General features: G+C 38.9%; 1 protein-coding gene across 1 annotated transcript in view; it reads left to right on the forward strand.

Moving 5' to 3' along the window:
• The window catches only part of CA10 (carbonic anhydrase 10 (inactive)), a 199030-nt gene that overhangs the window by 19569 nt on the left and 159135 nt on the right, over nt 1-20326 (forward strand). Inside the window, exon 2 of the mRNA XM_086624162.1 lies at nt 18320-18394. Within this exon, the coding sequence (XP_086480288.1) occupies nt 18320-18394 (75 nt within the window). The remainder of the gene's footprint in view (nt 1-18319; nt 18395-20326) is intronic.

Below are 20326 nucleotides of genomic sequence, written 5' to 3' on the forward strand. Positions count from 1 at the left end.
TATGGCAAAGAGAGGAAAGACCTAACCTTGTAATCACGTTGGTACGTACAAGAATTATACCATTGGGTAGAATTTTTTTTAGTTTTATTGAAAAATAAAGAGTAGGGAAGAGGCAAGTGAGGAATTCATACACACTCACAATCTAAAGATTTTTTAGCACTTCAGAAATATCGGAAGTATGATTGCCTGTGCTAGAGTTGTGGGGGAAAAGACACTAATTTATCACATACTCATTTTATTGCAGAGGTTGTGGGACACAGGGAATAAAGTGGATTGCAGGAAGAGGGAGAAAATAGTCACAAAGGAATTTGAGGCTTCTCTAGAGAATAGCATTTTATCACTGTCTCTGCCAGAATTTGTGTTGCTTGGCAACACACTTTAATCAAACTTTTCAAGGGTGGTCACTAATTGTGTTTCTTGTTTCCCCTGAGGCCTGATTGGCAGAAGTGCTCAGCAGTTCCAGCTGAAACAGGTCAATGGGACAAATGTTTTGTATGTATCACATGCTTTGCAAGTCTAAGTACTCTAAAAATTGTGCACTGGGGCTACAAATTGGGGAATAAGTGGTAGAGAATATCTTTCTCTGACTCTGGCATTCATTTGCACATTTGCAGAAAAGGGACATTGCCTCTTCAGAAACACTCAGGAATCAAACATTTTGGGAGGTTGAATCATGTGCTAAAAATCCATGATACTTTTACCTTGAAGTGCCAGGAAGACTGGCTGAAGTGGCCTTTCATGGCACTGCCTAGCTGCCTTCAATTAATGAGCCTTTGAGGGTTTTCTTCTGCACGAAGGGTCTAAGCAGCAGCCATTTCTCTCTAGCTTGGTCCCAAGTGTTAGGTTGAGGAAAAAAACCCACTCAAATAGTCATCTTAAGGAAAGCATAAAGCAAAACCAGTCCCCTCCTTTTACTCAGCTTTCTACTTCCAAGTGTGGGCCCCACCTGAGTAACTAACCTATCTAACCTAAGAAGCATTAGGTTCTTACATAACTGTTAGGTGCAGGTCTGGGTTCAGATCATGTTCTGTTGAAGTCCTTGTGCACTTTGACCAGACTGCAGTGGAGGAGAAATAAGATCACCCCTTAAAAAGATAGCTTTTGCTATCTGTACAGAAGGAAGCAATCCCCGAGATACCGTAGCTTGGTAGTGACAGCAGTCCTCTTGTCTACTGTGACTTAGACTGAAGTTTGGAAACCTTTTCCTTCCTAAAGTCCAGATGGGTCTTTTTGAGGGGAAAGAGCAAACATTAAAATAAATCTCTTTTTTTCATGTTACTATAGGATAACGCTCATGTGACTGTAGGCCATATGTAATGAGATGGCTGGCTTCATCCAGCCCCCTAAAGTGCTTCTTAATCTGTGTCCTGATGATAATAGACCATCTAGCTTTTCTCATGCATGCAAGACTATTAAAGAATTTCTGTATTAGCCTTTTAGAAAAGGATATAAGCATGTGTAGGTGGTAAGTAAAACATGTTTTAATCTATTAGGAATGACCGTGGTTCTTAATTCAAAGCCTAAGAAAGGTAATTTATTTAAACAGTACTTTCTATTTCTATAGTACCTTTTACTCAGACATCTCAAAATGTTTTCTGCTAATTGTTATACAGAAATAAAGAGATGATGCTGCTCAGCATCAGAGGGTGTAGAACCCTCATTGGGTAGGTCAAAGATGATTGACTCGTAGCTCACTGCCAAATCAGAATAGTAGGGCTTTGCTCTGCATTTCATACAGATAATCACCCAGACAAACGATAAAGCAATGAAAAAGCTGCCTTGAGGGTCTTGAAGCTTCCAGGTCCAGATCATGTATCATTCTTAATGCGGATTTATGTGAGGCAGGCAGCTTACAGCTAGTTGGTACTCAAAGTCGAAATAGTATAAACGATGCCAGTTTTGTAGCACATTAGTTAAACCCAATGCAAATGTCTGTGTTAGCATTTTAAGTGGATTCTGACCTCATTTATGTTGATTTACGACTGAAATTGTGTTTACAGCTGTGACGCTGACCTGACTAGTGCTGTACTGGTTTCTAATGACTGACTTCGTGTGAATTGATAGAGCCTCTGGGTTTGCAGATGAGACTTTGACTTCTTCAGGAAACAGTGCCAGGGAGATGGACAGGGGATGTTAGATAATAAAGCAGCAGCTTTAATACAAAGTGCCCGTTCAGGGTGATAGTTGTCCTAAGGAAATAAACCAGTTTATGTCCCTCGTGTCACTTAGTACTGTCAACCTCATTTCACCACAGCGCTTGTGCATATGGTGCCACACTAAATTCAAGAACGTGGCTGAGTTCAGATAGAAGGAAAGTGGTGCTATTGTTTAAGCAGGCATTTGGAGTTAGGGTTTAATATTTTCCTTAGGTGGTTGTCTTTAGCATTTCTTTGTCATTTTTTTTAAAACCTGGAATGAAGGAAAAGTTGTTCAGGGTAGAAGAGAAAGATTGGTGCTTGAGATCAGAGATGACATGATTTCAGAATTGTTGTGCCTTTTGAGACAGTGAAAATTTGCTAAGCTTCTGGATCACCTTGACACTCAAATTACAGCGGTGCTATCTGTGGATTACCGCTGTGTTTAACAGCAACGTAATGGTTAGTGCCTAACATTTTTATACGTACTCAGCCTCTAATCTGTGATAAGTCTACGATTGTGTATTTAAAAATCTTTAAAGATCCCTGATGAAAAGTGATTAGTGATCACTTCTAGGTTATTGACTTAATTTCCAAAATGGAATGCCTAGTCTTTTGGTTTTTATTGGGTTTAATACTCAGTAATGTAGCTTGATGTTTCAGAAAACTGTACATGTTTTTTTTTTTTTTACTCTGATGTAAAATAGCTACGAAAATAATTAAAGGAAAGAGAATGTTGATGTCTTTATGCGGTAAAGATATAGTTTGCTAGATGCTAATCATGCTAAAATGTCATTTTACACATGCCAAATTCACCAAAAAGTTTCGCAATTGTATTAATTAAATACCACCCAAAGGAGAAAATTAGTTCTTTTACTATGAGCTGTTTCTGAGGTAGGGGAGAGGGAAGTGTGTAGATCTTTCCACTTAAATCTGCTGTTATCCCTGCAAAGACTGTTAGAATAAATATTGCCCTACGACTGCTAGGATAAATATTGAGAATTATTGGATTGTCTTTGAAGAAAAGCATGTTTTAAGAAAACATGAACCCAAAATTGATTATTTTTGTTTGAGTAGTTTTCTGTTTGTTTGGTTGTTTTGATTTTTTTTTTGAGTAAATGGGTCTATCTTACTCCATTAATATCAGAGGTTGTTGTTTTGTTTACTGTCCTGACATCTCCCACACACTCAGGCTGCTTTCTAACAGCAGAAGATAATGAAAAGAGTGAGTGTTTGTAGAAGTAAATATTAACACCATTGGGTGAACCTGCTGATGGCATAGCCCCATATCTAACCAACTGAGCTGCGTGGCAGTAGTACAAGTCCAGTGCCACATTCTTCATATCTGCCTTAAGTTGCAGTTGGGGAAATCACAGTTAAAGAAATCCTTACTCAAAAAGAAAGACTGATACAGATGGCTCACAAAAAACTTGTGTCTGTTCTGGAATCATATTGAGTGTGTATTTGAAGTCATCAGAATATTTCCTATCAGTTTAGATGTTTTAGATTTTAAATGTTAGCCAAAGTAAGCTGCTATGAGAACACAACGTTTATCAAAATGTTGTGTTCTGCAGAGTGCTGCATCAGTCTTGTTAAATCCTATTAATCCTCACTCATACAAGAAAACTCTTTCAGTTACATGGACTGCTTGCATTACTAAGAGTTATAGACTCAAGCTCCTTATGTATGATGATGTACCAATAAGAAGACCATAAAGGTGCATGGATTTGAGAACCAGAAGGTGAAGGCAGGACATTGCAAAATGGAGACACATACAGAAGGGATTTGGTCTGAAGTCTCAAGGTTGATAGAATAGTTTGAAGCAGTGCAGCCATGGTTAAACTCTTTGTTCTCCAGCTAAGTAGTGGAGTCTCTCAAGTTCTTGAATGGAGATGATCTGTATTTTGTACTGTTTCTAGCATATGACCTCTACAACTTTTTGGTGCAGCAAAAAATACGAAAAAATAAATAAGAGCAGGTTTATCAACATATTGCTGCAGAAAGTTGTGTTGGAGCAAAAAACAAACAGATGACACACACACAGCACCATAAGGATTTAGGAAAACACATGATTCCTTTTAGGTATGTGGCTGGATCAACTCCAAGCGTGTGTGGAAGGGAGGGTGGGGATCAGTCTTGGCTAAGGTAAAATAAGTTGGCATCTTCTGGTACTGAGCTTAGTTTCCCGTGTAGCTGAGATAAAACCTGGCATTGTGGCATGCCAGTTGCAGTGAACCTGGCCTGGTATGAAGTTGAAATCTGGATAAAGGATCCTAGTGTAAGATCCTTCCCATGCATTCAGTTTCATCATCCAATTTTGACCCTAAGCATCTGTCTAACAGGGCTCAAAATCAAGTTTACAGTCAGTAGTATTCTTCATTGCTTAATTGTGTGGTCACCCAGCTAGATACAGTGGACTTTGATTTGTGTGCATTATTCATCAGCCCTCACTGGGTTTTCCTGGTGGTTAGTGCAGAGTTTCATGAACAGCCAGGCAGGCATTTATACGAAGGAGACAACTAAAATGTGCAAAATTTAGTCAGTTTCTCTTGGCTACTACTGTGACGATTTTAATGTCTATGAGACTAATGTCAAACTTTATTAATTTTTTTTGGATACAAACAAAAGTTTGTTTGCTTTAATTTCAAATATTTTTTTTAAAAACTGCTCATTTCCTGACCAGTTTGCCTAGCATTCAGGAGGTTATTTCAAGTGGACTTAGCGTTTATAGAATAGCTGAGATGTTATGCGTAAAATTCAGTGTGTTCCAGTGGGAAGATCAAAGGACTGGAAGTAACTTACTTTCTACAGAGCCTGACTTCTCCCATCAGCGTCATCACTGACTTCTGCATGGCTTTCCACCCATTCCTTACCTATTTGTGCTCCTCACCACCCGGACACAAACCAGAGCTGATCCTGTACTGTAGCTGGTATGACCCACTGAGAGACAGAGCGATCTATTATCTGCTGGGATGTATATGCCAATTGTGACTTCAGGCCAGTCATAGTAAAGGAAATGACAAGTCAGTTGTCAGCAGAAGGTGGTTGATACTTTCCTTTCAGGACTGCAGGTGCTTTGAAGTGGGCAGTCTGGTTGGCCATGCCTTTTTCATCTCTATCTGCAACCCCTTCTGTAGGCATAAATCAATGACATAAATAGTGAAGGCTGAAGTACAGAAAAGAAGGCAGATACAGGATCTGAGAACATGATTTTTGTTAGAGGCTGTGTTTATGGAATAGATCCATAGGTCTGCATATCTCACTGTTCTCTGTTCCCATCTACGTTGCTCAGCATATGTGGAAGACTCAGCAGGCATTTAGTTGTGGATGATCTGGTGTGGGATGTCTGTGTCTCCAGGGTATGTAGTGTGTTCTTCAGGCAACTGCACAGCAATGAATTTGCCAGAGTTATTGTTCTTTGAAGCATTCACTGATCAAAATTGAATACAAGAATCTTAACTGAAAGAAACAAAGCTTCTCTGACTTGACCTGAATTCAAGGACGTTCTCCCCCATTTCCGATGTTTTGAAAGCTGGTGAACTGGAGCTCCTGAACTTACTGCTGTTGGAGTACATTACTTTGTACTATTGCATTGTAGTTGTGGTTTTAAAGTTGAATATCTATAGAAGTCAATAGATGGAAAACTGTTTAGCATTTTTATAAATTAAATGATGTAGGCAATGGGTATTATTGATGGACAGGTTTTTCTGTGCTGCTGTCGTATTCAGTAGTTCACACGATTGTTGGTAGGCAGGTGATCTTTATGGCTAAACTACTGGAATGAGCCTGTCTGCAGCTTGTCTCCAGAAGTTCTGCCTCATAGAGTGTGCAGGAGGCAGGGCTGTCACAACTCCTAAGATTTCTTTTATTTTTGTCAGTCAATGTCATGGCCAAAGATGGAACATTGAACAACAACAACAAAAAAGGTTAGAAGAGAAGTAGACCTTTAGAAGTCTTTAGAGTAGAGGTAAATATAAATAAAGTATGGAAGAAACCAGGGTAAGAGGTGCAATACTGTCTGGTTGTCAAAGGACACTGGAAACTACCAGATGTGTCTGCTTTAGATATGCCAGGCTGATCAGGAGGGAGACATAGACATTTAAAATCTACAACTTCCATTTCCAGTCCTGAGTTGGTTTTGCCCTCACTAAAAAAAAAATAATTCTTTCTTCTTGCTACAGGCAAGAATAAAAGACTGCCTGAAACTTCTGTGGATTTCAACTTGGAAGAAACAGGACTCACAGATGAAAAGAAGGAAACCTAGGAAATCCCTGATGAAATCTTTGCAGTGACATATTTCTCCATACAGTTCCCTTGAACTAAATACATTTTTTAAATTCTTACCTTTGGTATTTTTTTAATTTTTCTTTTATCTATGTCCAAAATTTTATCTCTCAAAGACAAGGAGAGCAGGCTATGAACAACAAATACCCAAATGAAGGTGTTTTTTTTCTTCTACCTGGGATTTCTGCATCAATAATTTAGAAACTGATTAAGATTCTAGATCAGCAAAATGAAGCAGGTACAGGCATCACAGCCAGTGTGAAACATCTTCCATCTTAACTTCAAAACTAAACGAGAGAGAGGAAAGCAGCGTATCACTGCTTTTGACTAATGGCTAAAGAAGTGGCTGAGAAGGATTAATGGGAAACACCTTTGCAAGGACCAAGAAGCCAAGAAATTTAGTAGGGTTCAGAAGGATCAGCTGCTTTCTACAGTCACCCAAGGTAGACAGAGCTGCATCATTTCTAGCCAAGAATATTGTTGGTTGGGATAGGAGTAACAGAGTAGCAGCAGAGTGTCAGAATAACAGTGCTGTCTCAGGAAGCAGTCCAGAGAGGGGGAAGGGTATGACTTCTTCCAGGATCAGTGCATAAACACAGCTATGGACAGATGGATGATAGAAGTAATCCCTGAGGGATATTCCACAGAACTGCAGGGAAGTGAAAATGGGGGGAGGCATGGAGAGTGATTTGTCTCTTGTCGAGACCAGGAACATGACAAAGTAAAAAAAAAAAAAAAAAAAAAAAAATTCTTCCCTGTCTTCACCTGATGAGGGGGATAAACGAACAATGCTAGTAAAAACTCGTAAAATTTTTAGGGATGTTTTTTGAAAATAGTCCAAAATAAACCAGTAAAAGCTCTACATTCAGGTATTTATATGGCTGTCATCACTGTAATATCCAAGCAGTAATGAACGAGTTGGAATGTCGATATAATACAACATGGCTGGCAACTGAGATGAGTAAGACATGTTCTTTTCTTATCTGTCTTGTCTTATCCTGGCAGCGGATCTGACTCAAATGATTTTTCCCTCTTGCTGTTCCTCGGGTCCTCCACTGCATTTCAACTTTATTGCAATTATTTCCCATCTCTGATTTCAGAAATCTGACAAAAAAGCTGCTTTTCTTAACTTTTTCCAGGTTTGGATAACCTTTCACTTTAACATTGACAGTTACTTAGGGTAAACAGGTAGTAGTAAAATAGATGTACTCCATTTGTTCATTGGGGTTGACTCTTCATCATTTGCGTTACAGACTTAAGTGGATTGAGGTGTCAATAAGAGTACATTAGTTTCTTCTTTACTTTCCTGAGCTGCCTCTTGTGTTGTAAATTATATTTATGCAAAGTAAGCTGAGGCTAGTGGTACGCAGTGTTCATGTTTGTCTCGTGGTCAGTTTAATACTAATGGGATTCTGAGCTGTGCACTTCGTTTTATTAAATGGTTTGGGGTTCATTAATGACGTAGTGGGTAAGTATAAAGACACTTTGCAACCTTGCATAGCTTTTTATGATGCAGGGCCAGAGTATCTGCTTGCTTTTTGGGGACTCTAAGAATCATTTCTTGTTGGGAGTTGCTCTAATTTGCTCCAACTATCTCAGAAGCAAATATCCTTCTTTAGTCCTTTTCCTTGCCTCCAGTAACATACACTTATTTTCCACAGTTTTTCCAGGAATGTGAGTGAAGGAAACATGTATAAAAACCCTGCATTGTTAACAGGGACCTTGGAATTGTTGATAGCCCATGGCATCTCATTGTTTGGTAGCACACAGAAATGAACCAAATGGCCCTAACCCTTTTGGCAGTTTAAAGGGAATTTAATGAGTTCTTTGCTATTTTAAGATTCTTCTGTACTTGCCAGGTATAGTAATGGGAATATGCGTAAACTGGGCTCTCCTGAAAATCTGCATGATGTATAAACATTATTTTGAGAAAGTCAAGATCTGCTTTAGTCTGAAACATTATTTTATGTTGAAAAATACATCACAATCTTCTTACCACCACTGAAAGTACTGCTGTTTACTGGAAGAAAGGCTGTCACATCAATTCAGAAAAATTAGCTAGAAAGTTGTGGTTTTTTCCGCCCGTTCTGTTAAGAAATGTCTAGTAACCGTGGACCAACTATTGCTAAGAAAATGATAAACTGCAGTGGTGATGGTGAAGAGCAATTGCAATAAAGCCACGTTGTGATGGGTTCAGTTTTCTGTCATGATGCCACTACCTGAAATGGATCCATATCTTGTCTTATCCTCTGACATTAGATTTCTTCTTGATGCTAGCAAAGCTGTTATTATATGGCCAGAAAAAGATTTTTTGACTTTGTGATCTCAGAAAGCACCAGGACATAAGGTTTAAGAGCTGAGGATTTAGGTAGTCCAGTGAGCTGTGCGATGATCTGGATTAGTGCCCTGACTGTCAACCCCAGGATGACTAGAAATCTAGGACTCAGAATCCAATTCAGTATAATCAAAATAATTTTGCCTCCCGCTTGCCATTAGCTTTTGAATGAGGTGGTGTTGTTTGTTGCAGCTGTTTACATGTAGCTGTGTTACCCAGGAGAAAATGACTCTTTGTGTCTCCAGAAAGTGCATCAAAGGAGTTGACTGAAATCAGAGTAATGCATGTACAAGACCTACAGGCTGCCAGTCACAGTTCTGCTGAGTTTTCAAGGGAGATTCAAGGCAGCCGTCTTCCCTCTTTTCAGCTGTGTCCTTTTGTTAAGACTGTGGAAAATGCTTATAATAGTGTTGCTTAAGCATTATGAATTCTCTGCATATGATGTAGCTCTTTAGAAAGTTTCCATATCACGTTCTGGACCACAAGTTTTCATGTGCTGTATAATTCAGTGGGGTTTGAGGCTGCTGTGTATTTTGGAGGATCAAGCACCTAATATTGATGCCGTGCCACTAGTCTTGGGGTTAATTGGAAGACTTTTATATTTTCCTCTTGAGTTTGCCTAAGCAGTGATGAATACTTAAATTTGAGGCACAGCTCCCTCATGGGAAGACTGCTGAAGAAATAATTTCTCTTTCCTGGAGCCAAAGATTTGGGGAAAGAAGAAAAGATCTGCCTGTGGCAGCTATCAGGACAGTCCCTGACTGTACTGTTACTGATCAGTAACTGTTTTCAGAGAATACAGGGAACAACTAGGGTCAGAAACCCCATGAGGCATCAATATCATGTGCTTCTGAGGAAGGAACTTAGTGGTTTCCTTCTGAAGGAAGCTCTATTAATTTAGCATTAATAATGTATTGAACTTTAAAGGCTCAAGGATATTGAGGCCATTTCTTTGAAGTTGCTGAGTGTCCCCAAACCGCACTGAAATTAATGGGAGTGGAGGGCACCCAGTGTGATGTAAAGTAAGAGCTGTTGCCAAGTTAATGTCACAAAATACCTTGCTGCTTCTTACTGCGTTTTTATAGAGCTCTTCAGACTTTTTATCTAGACACGATTAAACAACTGATTGGAGAGGAGCGACCCCATCTAACACAACGCAGAATAAGCTATTGTGTGTGCTGACACTTGTGTGAGAGACTGGAAAACACTGAGACAGCCAAATTGTGTTCATGTGGTTTAGGACCCAGTGAACCCTAAGCGTGCCGTCAGTGACGGAGGGGAGAGGTGCTGAGTCTCTGACATGAACCTCTGTATTTCCTGCACTGCTTGCAATCAGTATTGTGTTCCAATAGCTGCAATATGGCCATGGTCTTTTCCTCCTGCACTAATATAACTGCTTTGATCTCTTGTAGTAGTTCAGCTTTGATGCAATTTTGACTCTTAAGCCAAAGAAGGAAAAGAACTGTACCTCATTCAAAAGTAATGTGAATCCCATCGATATGTGTGGGGTCTGAGGAAGCAACTAGGCGTCCCTAGTTGATAGTAATTTGTAGGTAGAATCTTCAACATTCTTTTGTATCAAACAAAGGTGCTCAGCTTTCCCAGAAAGCATAGAGAGCTGTATAGAAGTTCCCTGTCTCTCAGTCATTTCAGAAATGAAATTTTGCTGAAGAAGAAATTACAAAAAACTCCTATTTTAAAACCTGAAGCAAATAATATTAAGTGTAACAGTGCTTTAGTGTTCCATCCATGTTAGCCAAAAAAATACTTTGAGAGAGCAAATGTTCTTTCACTTTATGTAGTCTAACTCTTGCTCATGTGTGCTAGTCACATTAAAAGGACAGCAGCTTTATAGGGACGTTCAATGTTCTACAAATCAAGTTAGGAACAGTATGCAGAGTTTCCTGATAAATTGGGTGCAGTGACATAAAGTAATTCACCCTGCAGTGCAATCCGTCATTTGTGTTGGTGTACTTAGGTGCTCAGGGAAGAGTAAGTCAAAATGGTTTTGACTTCTTCTGACAAAAGACTTGAAATACAACCCGTGCTTTTGTTCATTTATGTTAGAACTTAAGTAACAGGTGCATGATTGGGCATATATGCTTTATGGAAAAGTGCTTATTACAAGTTGGGACCCACCACCCAAAACCACATATACAGCTTCCTTTAACAGTATGATGTAGCATGCAGTTACCCAGCATGGTCATCTCGTATTCATCATAAACATTATTGGGAAACATTCTTGCTTACTCATAAGCTCATTTAAACTGTTTTTTATAGTATTCAGAGGTCAGAAAGCAAAGACATTGTTAACTAATTATGTTTCTACAGCTGAGTAAAGCACAATTTTTAGGAACCTAATGAACATAGTTTCATGGGATCTCTCCTACTAAATCTTGCTTTTTCCTGTTTTTTCCCATCAACAATGGGATGATAACTGACTACAAGCCAGTTTTTACAGATAGATAAATGAAAGTGCACAGTCAGCTGCAAGATGAATAGCAAAGGAAGAAATGATGTTCTGGAGTCCTGCCTGCCAGTCCTGTGCAGTAGCCTTTAGATTGGCTGTCCCTTGCTTTTGCCCCTTTCCTTACCTTTTAAGATTTGAAATTCTTTAGTGAAAATGTTCGCAAATATATTTGACTGGAGGGGATGAGAACAGTATCTGCACAAGATCCTTCTCTCTGCTGAACAGAACTGAGCCTTATACACACTTCTTACTTCCTGCAAACTGAGTTATTGCTAGATACTACCAAAGTCTTCCAGAGTTCTGGTGAGGGAGTGCTGTAAGCAGAATGTGTCCTCTAATATGGGCTTACGTACTTGCAAACATCTTAGTTTACGATTCTTCAGGCAGCATTTAGTGTCTCGGAATGCTCAGTGGCTCTCATCAGAAGCCAACTACATAGGGGCGGCAGATGCAGCTGTTAGCTATCTTACACTGTTGTGCCACATTGTTTGTCACTACTACCAGCATGCATATGAGTCTGCTTGTATGAATCTCACCCTTTGGCCCAGGTTTTTAAATGGAATCTTATCAGGAAACAAAATTACAATAAATAGAAAATACACTGAATAATCAAGTCTCTGTGCCATAGCGGAGTTCCCATGATAGTGCCTACTTTTGCCCTCTGATGTGAGAAAAACAGGTCATGTCCATTTTGCTTGTGTTGAATACTGTTTGGAATTCATAGCAGCAGTGAGAGCTTTTACACATGGGGATGGTGGAAGAAGGATTTATGGAATTGGAAAGTATTAACTTAATGAAAGAGCATTTGCATGTTTTCTGAGCAAAACATAAAAAAATCTGGCATAGCTGATGAAAGCATTTTATTTATTGATCCCTTTATAATCCTTTGTTTTCTTTTTCCTCCCTCATCGTATGGTGATGCATACAGTGTAGGCTGTAATATTCGTAAGCAGACTAACCTTTCTTGTCCTGCAACTATTCACTTACAAATGGTGCTTTATATAGTGCCTGAAGTGTGTGTTGTTAGGTTCTTTTAATATGAAAGTTCTGCATAAAAACACCTTAAATAATAGCTGCAATTATGTACAGACTTGTTCTAAACAAACTGAACATTAATTATAGAGGGCTGAATCTTCAGTTAATTGCATCTGCTTAGTTCCCTTGCTGTCAGGTCTGATTCATACATGTGTTTTCCTTTTGCTTTAAGAGACGTTGTTGGTGTGAGCCATAAGCTGGTACTTGTATGACTGAATATGTTGAAACTGGTTTTTTAGATTGAGTAAGTCTGTATTCCCTCCAAAGTTTAGGCAACCCATCCTTCGGTTTAACAATGTGCAAAATATCCATATAAAATGTAATAATTAAAACTATTTAAAGTAGTTACAAAGTATGTACATTACCTGAGGTTCTGGAAATGGAGTTAAGTTTACAGCTTTTTTTTTTTTTTTAACCATCCTGCACTGTTCTCTGTAGGGCTAATTTTCTATTAGAACACATGATTTTCTGAAACACTACAGGAAAAATCCTCTAATTTTAATTTCATAGAATCATAGAATGACTTGGATTGGAAGGGGCCTTAAAGATCATCTGATTCCAGCCCCCCTGCCATGGGCAGGGACACCTTCCCCTAGATCAGGTTGCTCAAAGCCCCGTCCAACCTGGCTTGAACACTTCCAGGGATGGAGCAGCCACAGTTTCTCTGGGCAACCTGTTCCAGTGCCTCACCACCCTCAGAGGGAAGAATTTCTGCCTTGTATCTAATTGCTGCCATAAGGCACAGCCATCTTGGATTGCTTGTCATTGCCTGAAGAAGATACCTTGAGAGTGATGAAGCTTCTCAGACTGAACTGTGGGACTCTGAATGGAAAGTCCAATGGTGTTACAGAGCTAAGCAAGAGCTTCTGCTTGCTGGGAGAGGAACAGGATAAGGCCTATAAAGCCAATAGTCTGTAGGACACAAGCCGTGCATATAAGTGACGATTACACCGGCACCTAATACCTTATAAATATGTCTCTCATTTCCAGTGTTCACCATTGTAATAGCAGATTTGAGGATTTATTTTTATTGTAGTGAGCACTATGCAATTTTTTTCTGTGAGTTTCATATCCAAGTATTAGCAATAAAATAATGCTTTGCACTAAGTTTATTGTGAAACTATAGGGCTCATAGTTGTAGTTGTTTTTCTTTTTAATCTCATAACTATGCAGAAGAGGTAATAGTGATAAAACGTTATTATATATTTAATGCCAGGGCAATACTAGCCAGGTTATCATAAGCAAGACTCTTAGGATGTAAGTTGAATAAGGATAAGCATGCAGAGTGATTAATATAGCAAACAGAAAAACTCAGATCAATACAATTCAGATGAAAAAAGATTTTTTTCCTGACTGCTGTGAGCCCGATTCTCCACAGTGTAGCATTTTTCATCTGTGTGAAATGGCAGTAAAGCGAAAGGAGAATTCTGATCTGGCAGGATGTTACTCTTGGCTTAAGCTCAGATGTGAACAACGTAAGTGATGGCATCAGATACAAGCCTTTTTATCTTTTATTTAAGTATAGAAAGTAAATACTAATTGTAGAATGTCTTGTTTATGTCTTGCAAATAATATTTACTGAGGAGTATTTTGTATTAATTACAGCATTTTATATTATGTCAGCGTTAGCATCCCAGAAAGTTGAAGACCTCTGCGCTGCAAATTTTAGCATCAGCATTATTGTACTCAGTATCTGATACAATGTTATCTGATGATTTTAAAATGGTTTTACTGACTGAGCAGCAGCTTCTTTTTGAAAGAAAAGCCTCCTCATCTTAACCTCTAAGCTAGATACAGCTAACTGATGACTTTATGGGGCATTGGCATCTTTTGCTGTTTGCGTTTACTATATATTTTTATAATCCTGAATAATGCTATTACTCTGTTCATGGAAGTCACCAGGAATCGGAAACGCATGACATCTTGCAGAACTTAGCTTGTAATTTTATGCTCCACAATGAGACAGACCTACAATAATCTGACAAAATGAAAGCAACACGTGTCATATCAGCTCCAAATAAATATCCTGTCTCCTCTACAGCAGCTGCATCGAAAGAGATCTGACATCATGGTGTTTTATCAGCACAGCTACTCATCTCAGATACTACTGGTTTCAGTACTGAGGGAGAGAATGCTCCAGCAAATGGAGGTCATTCAATATCCTCCAGCACTTTGGACAATCGTGGCATTTTGGACCGTCCTTACTAATGGCAAAATGCAGTGCTGGTGATAACATTGCTGCTGCAGAGCTAGTTGTGGGGGTAATCTGCTCTTAACAGTAAAGTGTCTATTCTGGCCTGTTTATTTTGGTGCCTTGCAGAAGCAACAATATTTCTTGGAAGCAAAAGGTGTACTCTAGGTTTTAGTGGTGAAAGCAGAAGTCTCTGAGGTGTCAGCAAGGAATTTTTGGTTTAGATATTTAACCCTCTTTAGGAATACAGAATTGCTTTCTAGACCTTTAGCCTCCTCAGTATCTTATGTGACAGGTCATGCTAAAAAAAGAAGCTGCCATGGAGAAGCTGCAGTATTCAGGTAGGAACACAGGAGTATCAGAGTCCACAAAGCAAGCATGCATGTCCCTCTCTATGGTCCTCAAGTGGGAGAATTGCAATGGGAGGTACAATAATTTAACTGAAAAAAGAAGGATACTGAGAGAATTTCGCTATTTTCAGTGTCATGAGATGGCACATATAAAGAATCCTTTTCCTTGGCAACAATTCCTGAGCCATAAGGTTGAACCTGTTTACCCAGGCACAGTGCCATTCTGTCAGATGGGCGTTGATACACCAATTTTAGAGGCTCTGTGTTGTATGTGCATCGGGTGTAAGTGTCCCAGATAGGATTCCCAGCAAGGATTGTCCATATGTCTATTCATTCTAATTTTATATTCCTTTGTTCCATAACTACTCCAGGTATGGATCTGATTATGTCTCAGAAATAGAGAACAACTTTTTTCTCCTTTACTAAGACGTCTTGCCCACTTGTGTAACATCGATTGCAGTAATGGTTTCGGAAAAGTTTTGGAAGACAAACTTTCCTCCCTGGCCTTGCCAAACCCCTTCCTTCTGCATTCAGAGAACTAAGAGCTTTGTAAACCTTCTTCCTTTCTAAGCAAAGTCCCTGTAGGATCCATCAGAGTAAATCTTTGGCACTAAGCTAGATTTCATATGAACAGCAGAGTGGAAATCTGTGTTCAGTCACTCTCTGCACTATTTTGCAGGATGTTTTGCCTGGACTGGTATAAAACATTGAGGTTTCAGGGTTCAAGAAAGAGCACGGCACTGGGGATTGTCTCCCTAGCTGCTCTCTCACAACCACCACCTGCTTTTCGTCTCGATTTCCTCAGCAGCCTTGGCTTTCTGTAAATCAGCAGTACTCCCAGGGTTGCTCTTGCCCTGTCTTAGATATTTTATACGGTTACAGTACATCATCTTATTTTGCTTACTGTTCTCCTTTTTCATGTCTTTTATTTTCACATGTATTGAAGAGATAAGGATCTGCTATCTGTTAAATGTGCAGAGTGATGCAAGGTCGTGCTCTTCTCTGGTAGCTGAAGCTATTGCACAGGCATCCAATTATTTAGTACAAAGCTTTGATAATCTAGTTTTCTTGCTCATCTCATGCAGTCTGTTCCATACTAATGCAGCAGATTTGAAAAAATATGACAAAAATCTTCGCTTCCCCAGTAGTCCTTTTGGAATTAGCTTGACTAAGTGTTGGGGCAGCACAGTGAAGCAGAGGTGCAGAGCCAGCCTCTTTTGGTTTTGGTTTAATTTAAACTCTGAATAACGAATCACATTTTTCTTCTGGGCCTGTCATGTATCATGTAGATTGGCCACAGAGTGTGCAGAAGAAACACGTTTTTCGATGTCTGTGTTTCTACGCATACTGACAGTAGGCAGCTGCATTTGAAAATACCCGTCTCCCCTGAAATCTTCTTAACTTGCCTTTATCTACATACATGCTGCATTCACCTAATTTTAAACATGAGGTTGCCTCTGGTTGGCTGGACCAGCTTTAGCTGTGTATATTCCTACAAGGTGCACTTTGATGCAATGTGATTTTCTGGGAAATTTTAAGTAGAAGAATGATTTCTGTGCTTTTTGGGACACACTTATTAGTATCCTCTCCTATTGCTGAAACATCCTGAAATCTTCAAGGACTTTTATTACAGAGCATAGAGGCATAGAACAGGGTTGAGATTCAAAAAAATTACAGTTCAGATTGGATATGAATGTTTTGCTGCTCACATATTTTGATTGTGAGTTGGGATTTGCCATTTTCCAAATGTTTGTACAGTGCAGTCCAGCACAACAGTGTCATACACAGATTGAGTTCTCTGGGCAAAGACATAAAAGCTAAAATAATGAAGATAATGTCACATACAAACTGTAAAGAGTGCACAGGGGAATGGTCCTTTCAGTTTAACAGGCCACCATTCAATTAATGGAATGAGCATCAGAGCTGCAAGGAGAAATCTGCATCCACACATACCCCATTCCACTAGTGTGTCTGGATTTCTCGTAAGCGGAGTGTTGGTCCTTCTGTCAGTGTGTTTAACTTCAGCTTTACTTTTGTTTCTGCAATTTACAGTCAGTTCAATCATAAATATTGTTTTATTACTGATAGAACAGGATGTAATGGTCCTCATCTTGTATCCTTTTTAGTCTGAATGTCACATGCTCTTTGTAATTTTTAATGGCAACACCAATTTTTATTATATTGCTGGAACTTTTCCCAGGGTAATTGTGTCTTTCATGTATAATATGTGATCTAGAAATGAAACTGCAGCAGAAAGCTGCTAAATCCAGCATCTTCTGTAGCTGCATATTTATGTTAAAAGGTTCTTGGGCCTAGTGCAAGAGATTGAAAGTACTGTATAAAACAAAACCAACCCAAAATTTAAGTTGATGATACACAAGGTAGCTGAGCTTTCTGTAGCTCAGTGAAAGACAGTTGCTCTGAATATGAAAACATGAAGCAAAATACAAGCGAAGGTGGAACATATTTGCATATATCAGCTGTGATCTGCGATCTTATGGAAATCAACTGCATGTTTGTCTTGCTATGTGTCTGTATACCCTTTGAAAGTATTTCCAATCAACAGAGATTTTACATTTTAACCACGACATTTTCTCTAGTTCTGATTTCCTTCAAGACAAAGAGAAGTAATGACCTTATGAGCAGCAAACTGGCTGATAAAGACCTTTCTGCTCTGGGCTTTTCAGGAATTTAGAGAAGTCATTTAAGCGACAGTCTCATCAGGGGCAAACCTTATCCAAAGCTTGGACTTGTATTGTTACAGCCTTCAGAATATTGGTGAAAGAAACCTTTCACTGGGCGATCAAATGCAGCTGAGTTGCGTGTCACATGTGCGTAACTGAAGCCAGTGTCTCACATCGCCACCAGGATGGCCATGGTGAGGGACAGGTAGTGGGTGCCACACTGGAGGCAGAAGACAGCAGAAAAAACTTAGATTCCTGCCTCAGCATTACAGCAGGAGCCAGTATTTGTGCAGCTATGGGCTGTGCGTTTCTGTTCCAATTTTAGAACTCAGAGCACATGGTATGAGAGGAGAAGCAGTCATAGCTACAGCTATTGCCTGTGGTTCACTCTGTCACTCCTTCCCATTCAAAGTGACATAACTGGACAGCTTGGGAAAGGATTAGGACAAACTGCTTTTCAGCTTGGACTCGGATATTAACTACTGTATACGAGCACACTCTTTTTCTCTGCATTTTTATCCCCTACTGAATTTATGGGTGGCACAGAAACCATCAATAGTGCTATAGATCCTCATTGTCTACCTGAATTTTGAAGTTTAGTGATCAGCTCTTCAGAAGCTGAGTATGTTTTACTGTCTGAGAAACACGGGCAAGGTCCTGTAAGATACACATGTGTTGCATAATTCAATAAATTGAATAAACATCACTTGGGAACTTGAGGAATGGCTCTTCTGTAGAAGATGATACTGTGTTTAGAGTTTCCAGAGTTCATGTAATTAAATATTTCCTCTGCTTTGTCTTAATTTTATGGGGTTTTTTTATTATTTCTTTCTAGCTCAACAAAATTCACCAAAAATCCATGAAGGCTGGTGGGCTTATAAGGAGGTGGTCCAGGGAAGCTTTGTTCCAGGTAAGTGAAATTTTAAAATCTTATCTTTAATTAAATATTTTTTCACTGGAATTAATGTAGTTGGGTTTGGGGAAGATTTTTTTGGTTTGGGCTTTTGATACATTGCAAAGATTTGAAGTACACAAGTACTCAACGTCACGTTATAGTGAAGCGTAGAAAAGTTTTTGTTGGTAGATCGTCCAAAGACCATGACTGTTTTCCAGGAAAGAGATCCCTTTGATAGACATTCCTGGTTTCTCTTAGTAAAACTAACATGATGCTACTTTGCGAATGTGTGTGTTCTGTGTATAGAAAAGAGAAAGGGAGGACTGAAAAGCAGTTTTTAACTGGATGAATTTTCTTATCTGATGCAGCACTTCCAGATACTACAAACGTAAGGGTATATTAGGAAAGGAACCTAACTGAAACATGAACCTATCATGCAAGTTTCACTGATTTTTGGTGGGTTTTTTTGAAACAAGAAACAGCGAGTGAAAAAAGATGAAACCTTAACTGGGCTTCAGTAAGATTTAGTAAATGGTAAATAATCAGTCGGCAGCTAAAAGGATCTAAATAAGCAACACCAGCTGAATTTGATAGGCAAAAGTTAAATTCAGACTAGCAATAGCCTGGCATTGGTCAGCATTGGTAGAACTCCTCCAAAACGTGTGTACTGGTTGTCTGAGCTATGTTCTCCTTAAGTATCCTGTGGTCTGAGTAGGCCTTAGCTTGTTCTTTTTAGCTCTGGATCTCTCCAACACATTTCAGGATTCAAGGCTGAGACATTAGCAGTTCTTAGAATGACAATTTTTAATTTTGTTTTTGACCTGCATTTGACACCTGATATTTTTGTGCTCACTTTCTGTAAATTATTTTATTCTTTCTTTCAAACAGAATTACTTTGTTGGGTTTTCACTGTTCCATTTGACTAGATGTTTCCACTTAGAAGGAGAGTCAGGAAACCATAGCAACCTCCATTTTCTGTTCAGTTGTGGAGCTGATTTGACAGTATATTCCTCATTCAGTATACACAGAAACACTCAGTGATTACTTTGTTCAGTATGTTTTCAGTTCAACTGAGATGAATATGCATTGATTTATGTATATTTGCTATATATTATAAGCTAAAATAGTGCTTCAAGTTCTATCATGAATACACCATGAAAATTGCTACATGATCTTAATTTCCTCAAAGTACTAGAAAGTATTTCTTGGATATTATGTGATCTATTCCTAAGAATCTGTAGATTTGATCTATCATCAAATATTTTCACTATTATGAAAACAGTTAAAACCAGACAGTAATTCAAAATACCCAAAATGCAAATTATCTGCATAAGAATACTAGTGCAAATGAGATGAAATATTTCAACCCACAAGTTTCTGGCACTGAAATTCTTGTGAAAAGCACATATGAAAATCGATATCTACAAGCCTGGGGGCTTAATTACTTATTAACGTAGCAAGAAGTAGCTTTTCAGATTTACTTGAGCCTGCTTTGGGCTGTCAAAGACAATGCAGTGTATTGTTATGCATGTTTAGTTCCTCGTGTTGATAGCTGGGGAAGAAATCTGGAGAACATAATCACCTGCTTTCAAAAAATTTCATCCTTCCTGATTTGCATGACCCAGGTAGATGCCCAGTAGAAGATGAATGAAAAAAAATATTTACTTGACAGGCCATCTAATTATTTCAGTTTAAAGTTGCTGAGAAAAATAATTCGATTGTCAGCATGTAAAGAAATATATGTGATCAGGTAATGCTTGTGTAATCTAGCCTTAGTACTGTGAGAAATTTGGGCTTGGAAGCATCCTTAGAAGATTAGTGAGGAGACAGCCATGACTCAAACTTTCAAGAAGGAAGACCTTTTAGAGTAGTGTGGAGAGACAGCTCCTTTCTGAGAGAACCCTGAATTACCCATTCATGTTGAATATCGGACTAACCTAGCACACT

Source organism: Tauraco erythrolophus, chromosome 20, assembly GCF_009769465.1.
Source record: "Tauraco erythrolophus isolate bTauEry1 chromosome 20, bTauEry1.pri, whole genome shotgun sequence".
Lineage (NCBI taxonomy): Eukaryota > Metazoa > Chordata > Aves > Musophagiformes > Musophagidae > Tauraco > Tauraco erythrolophus.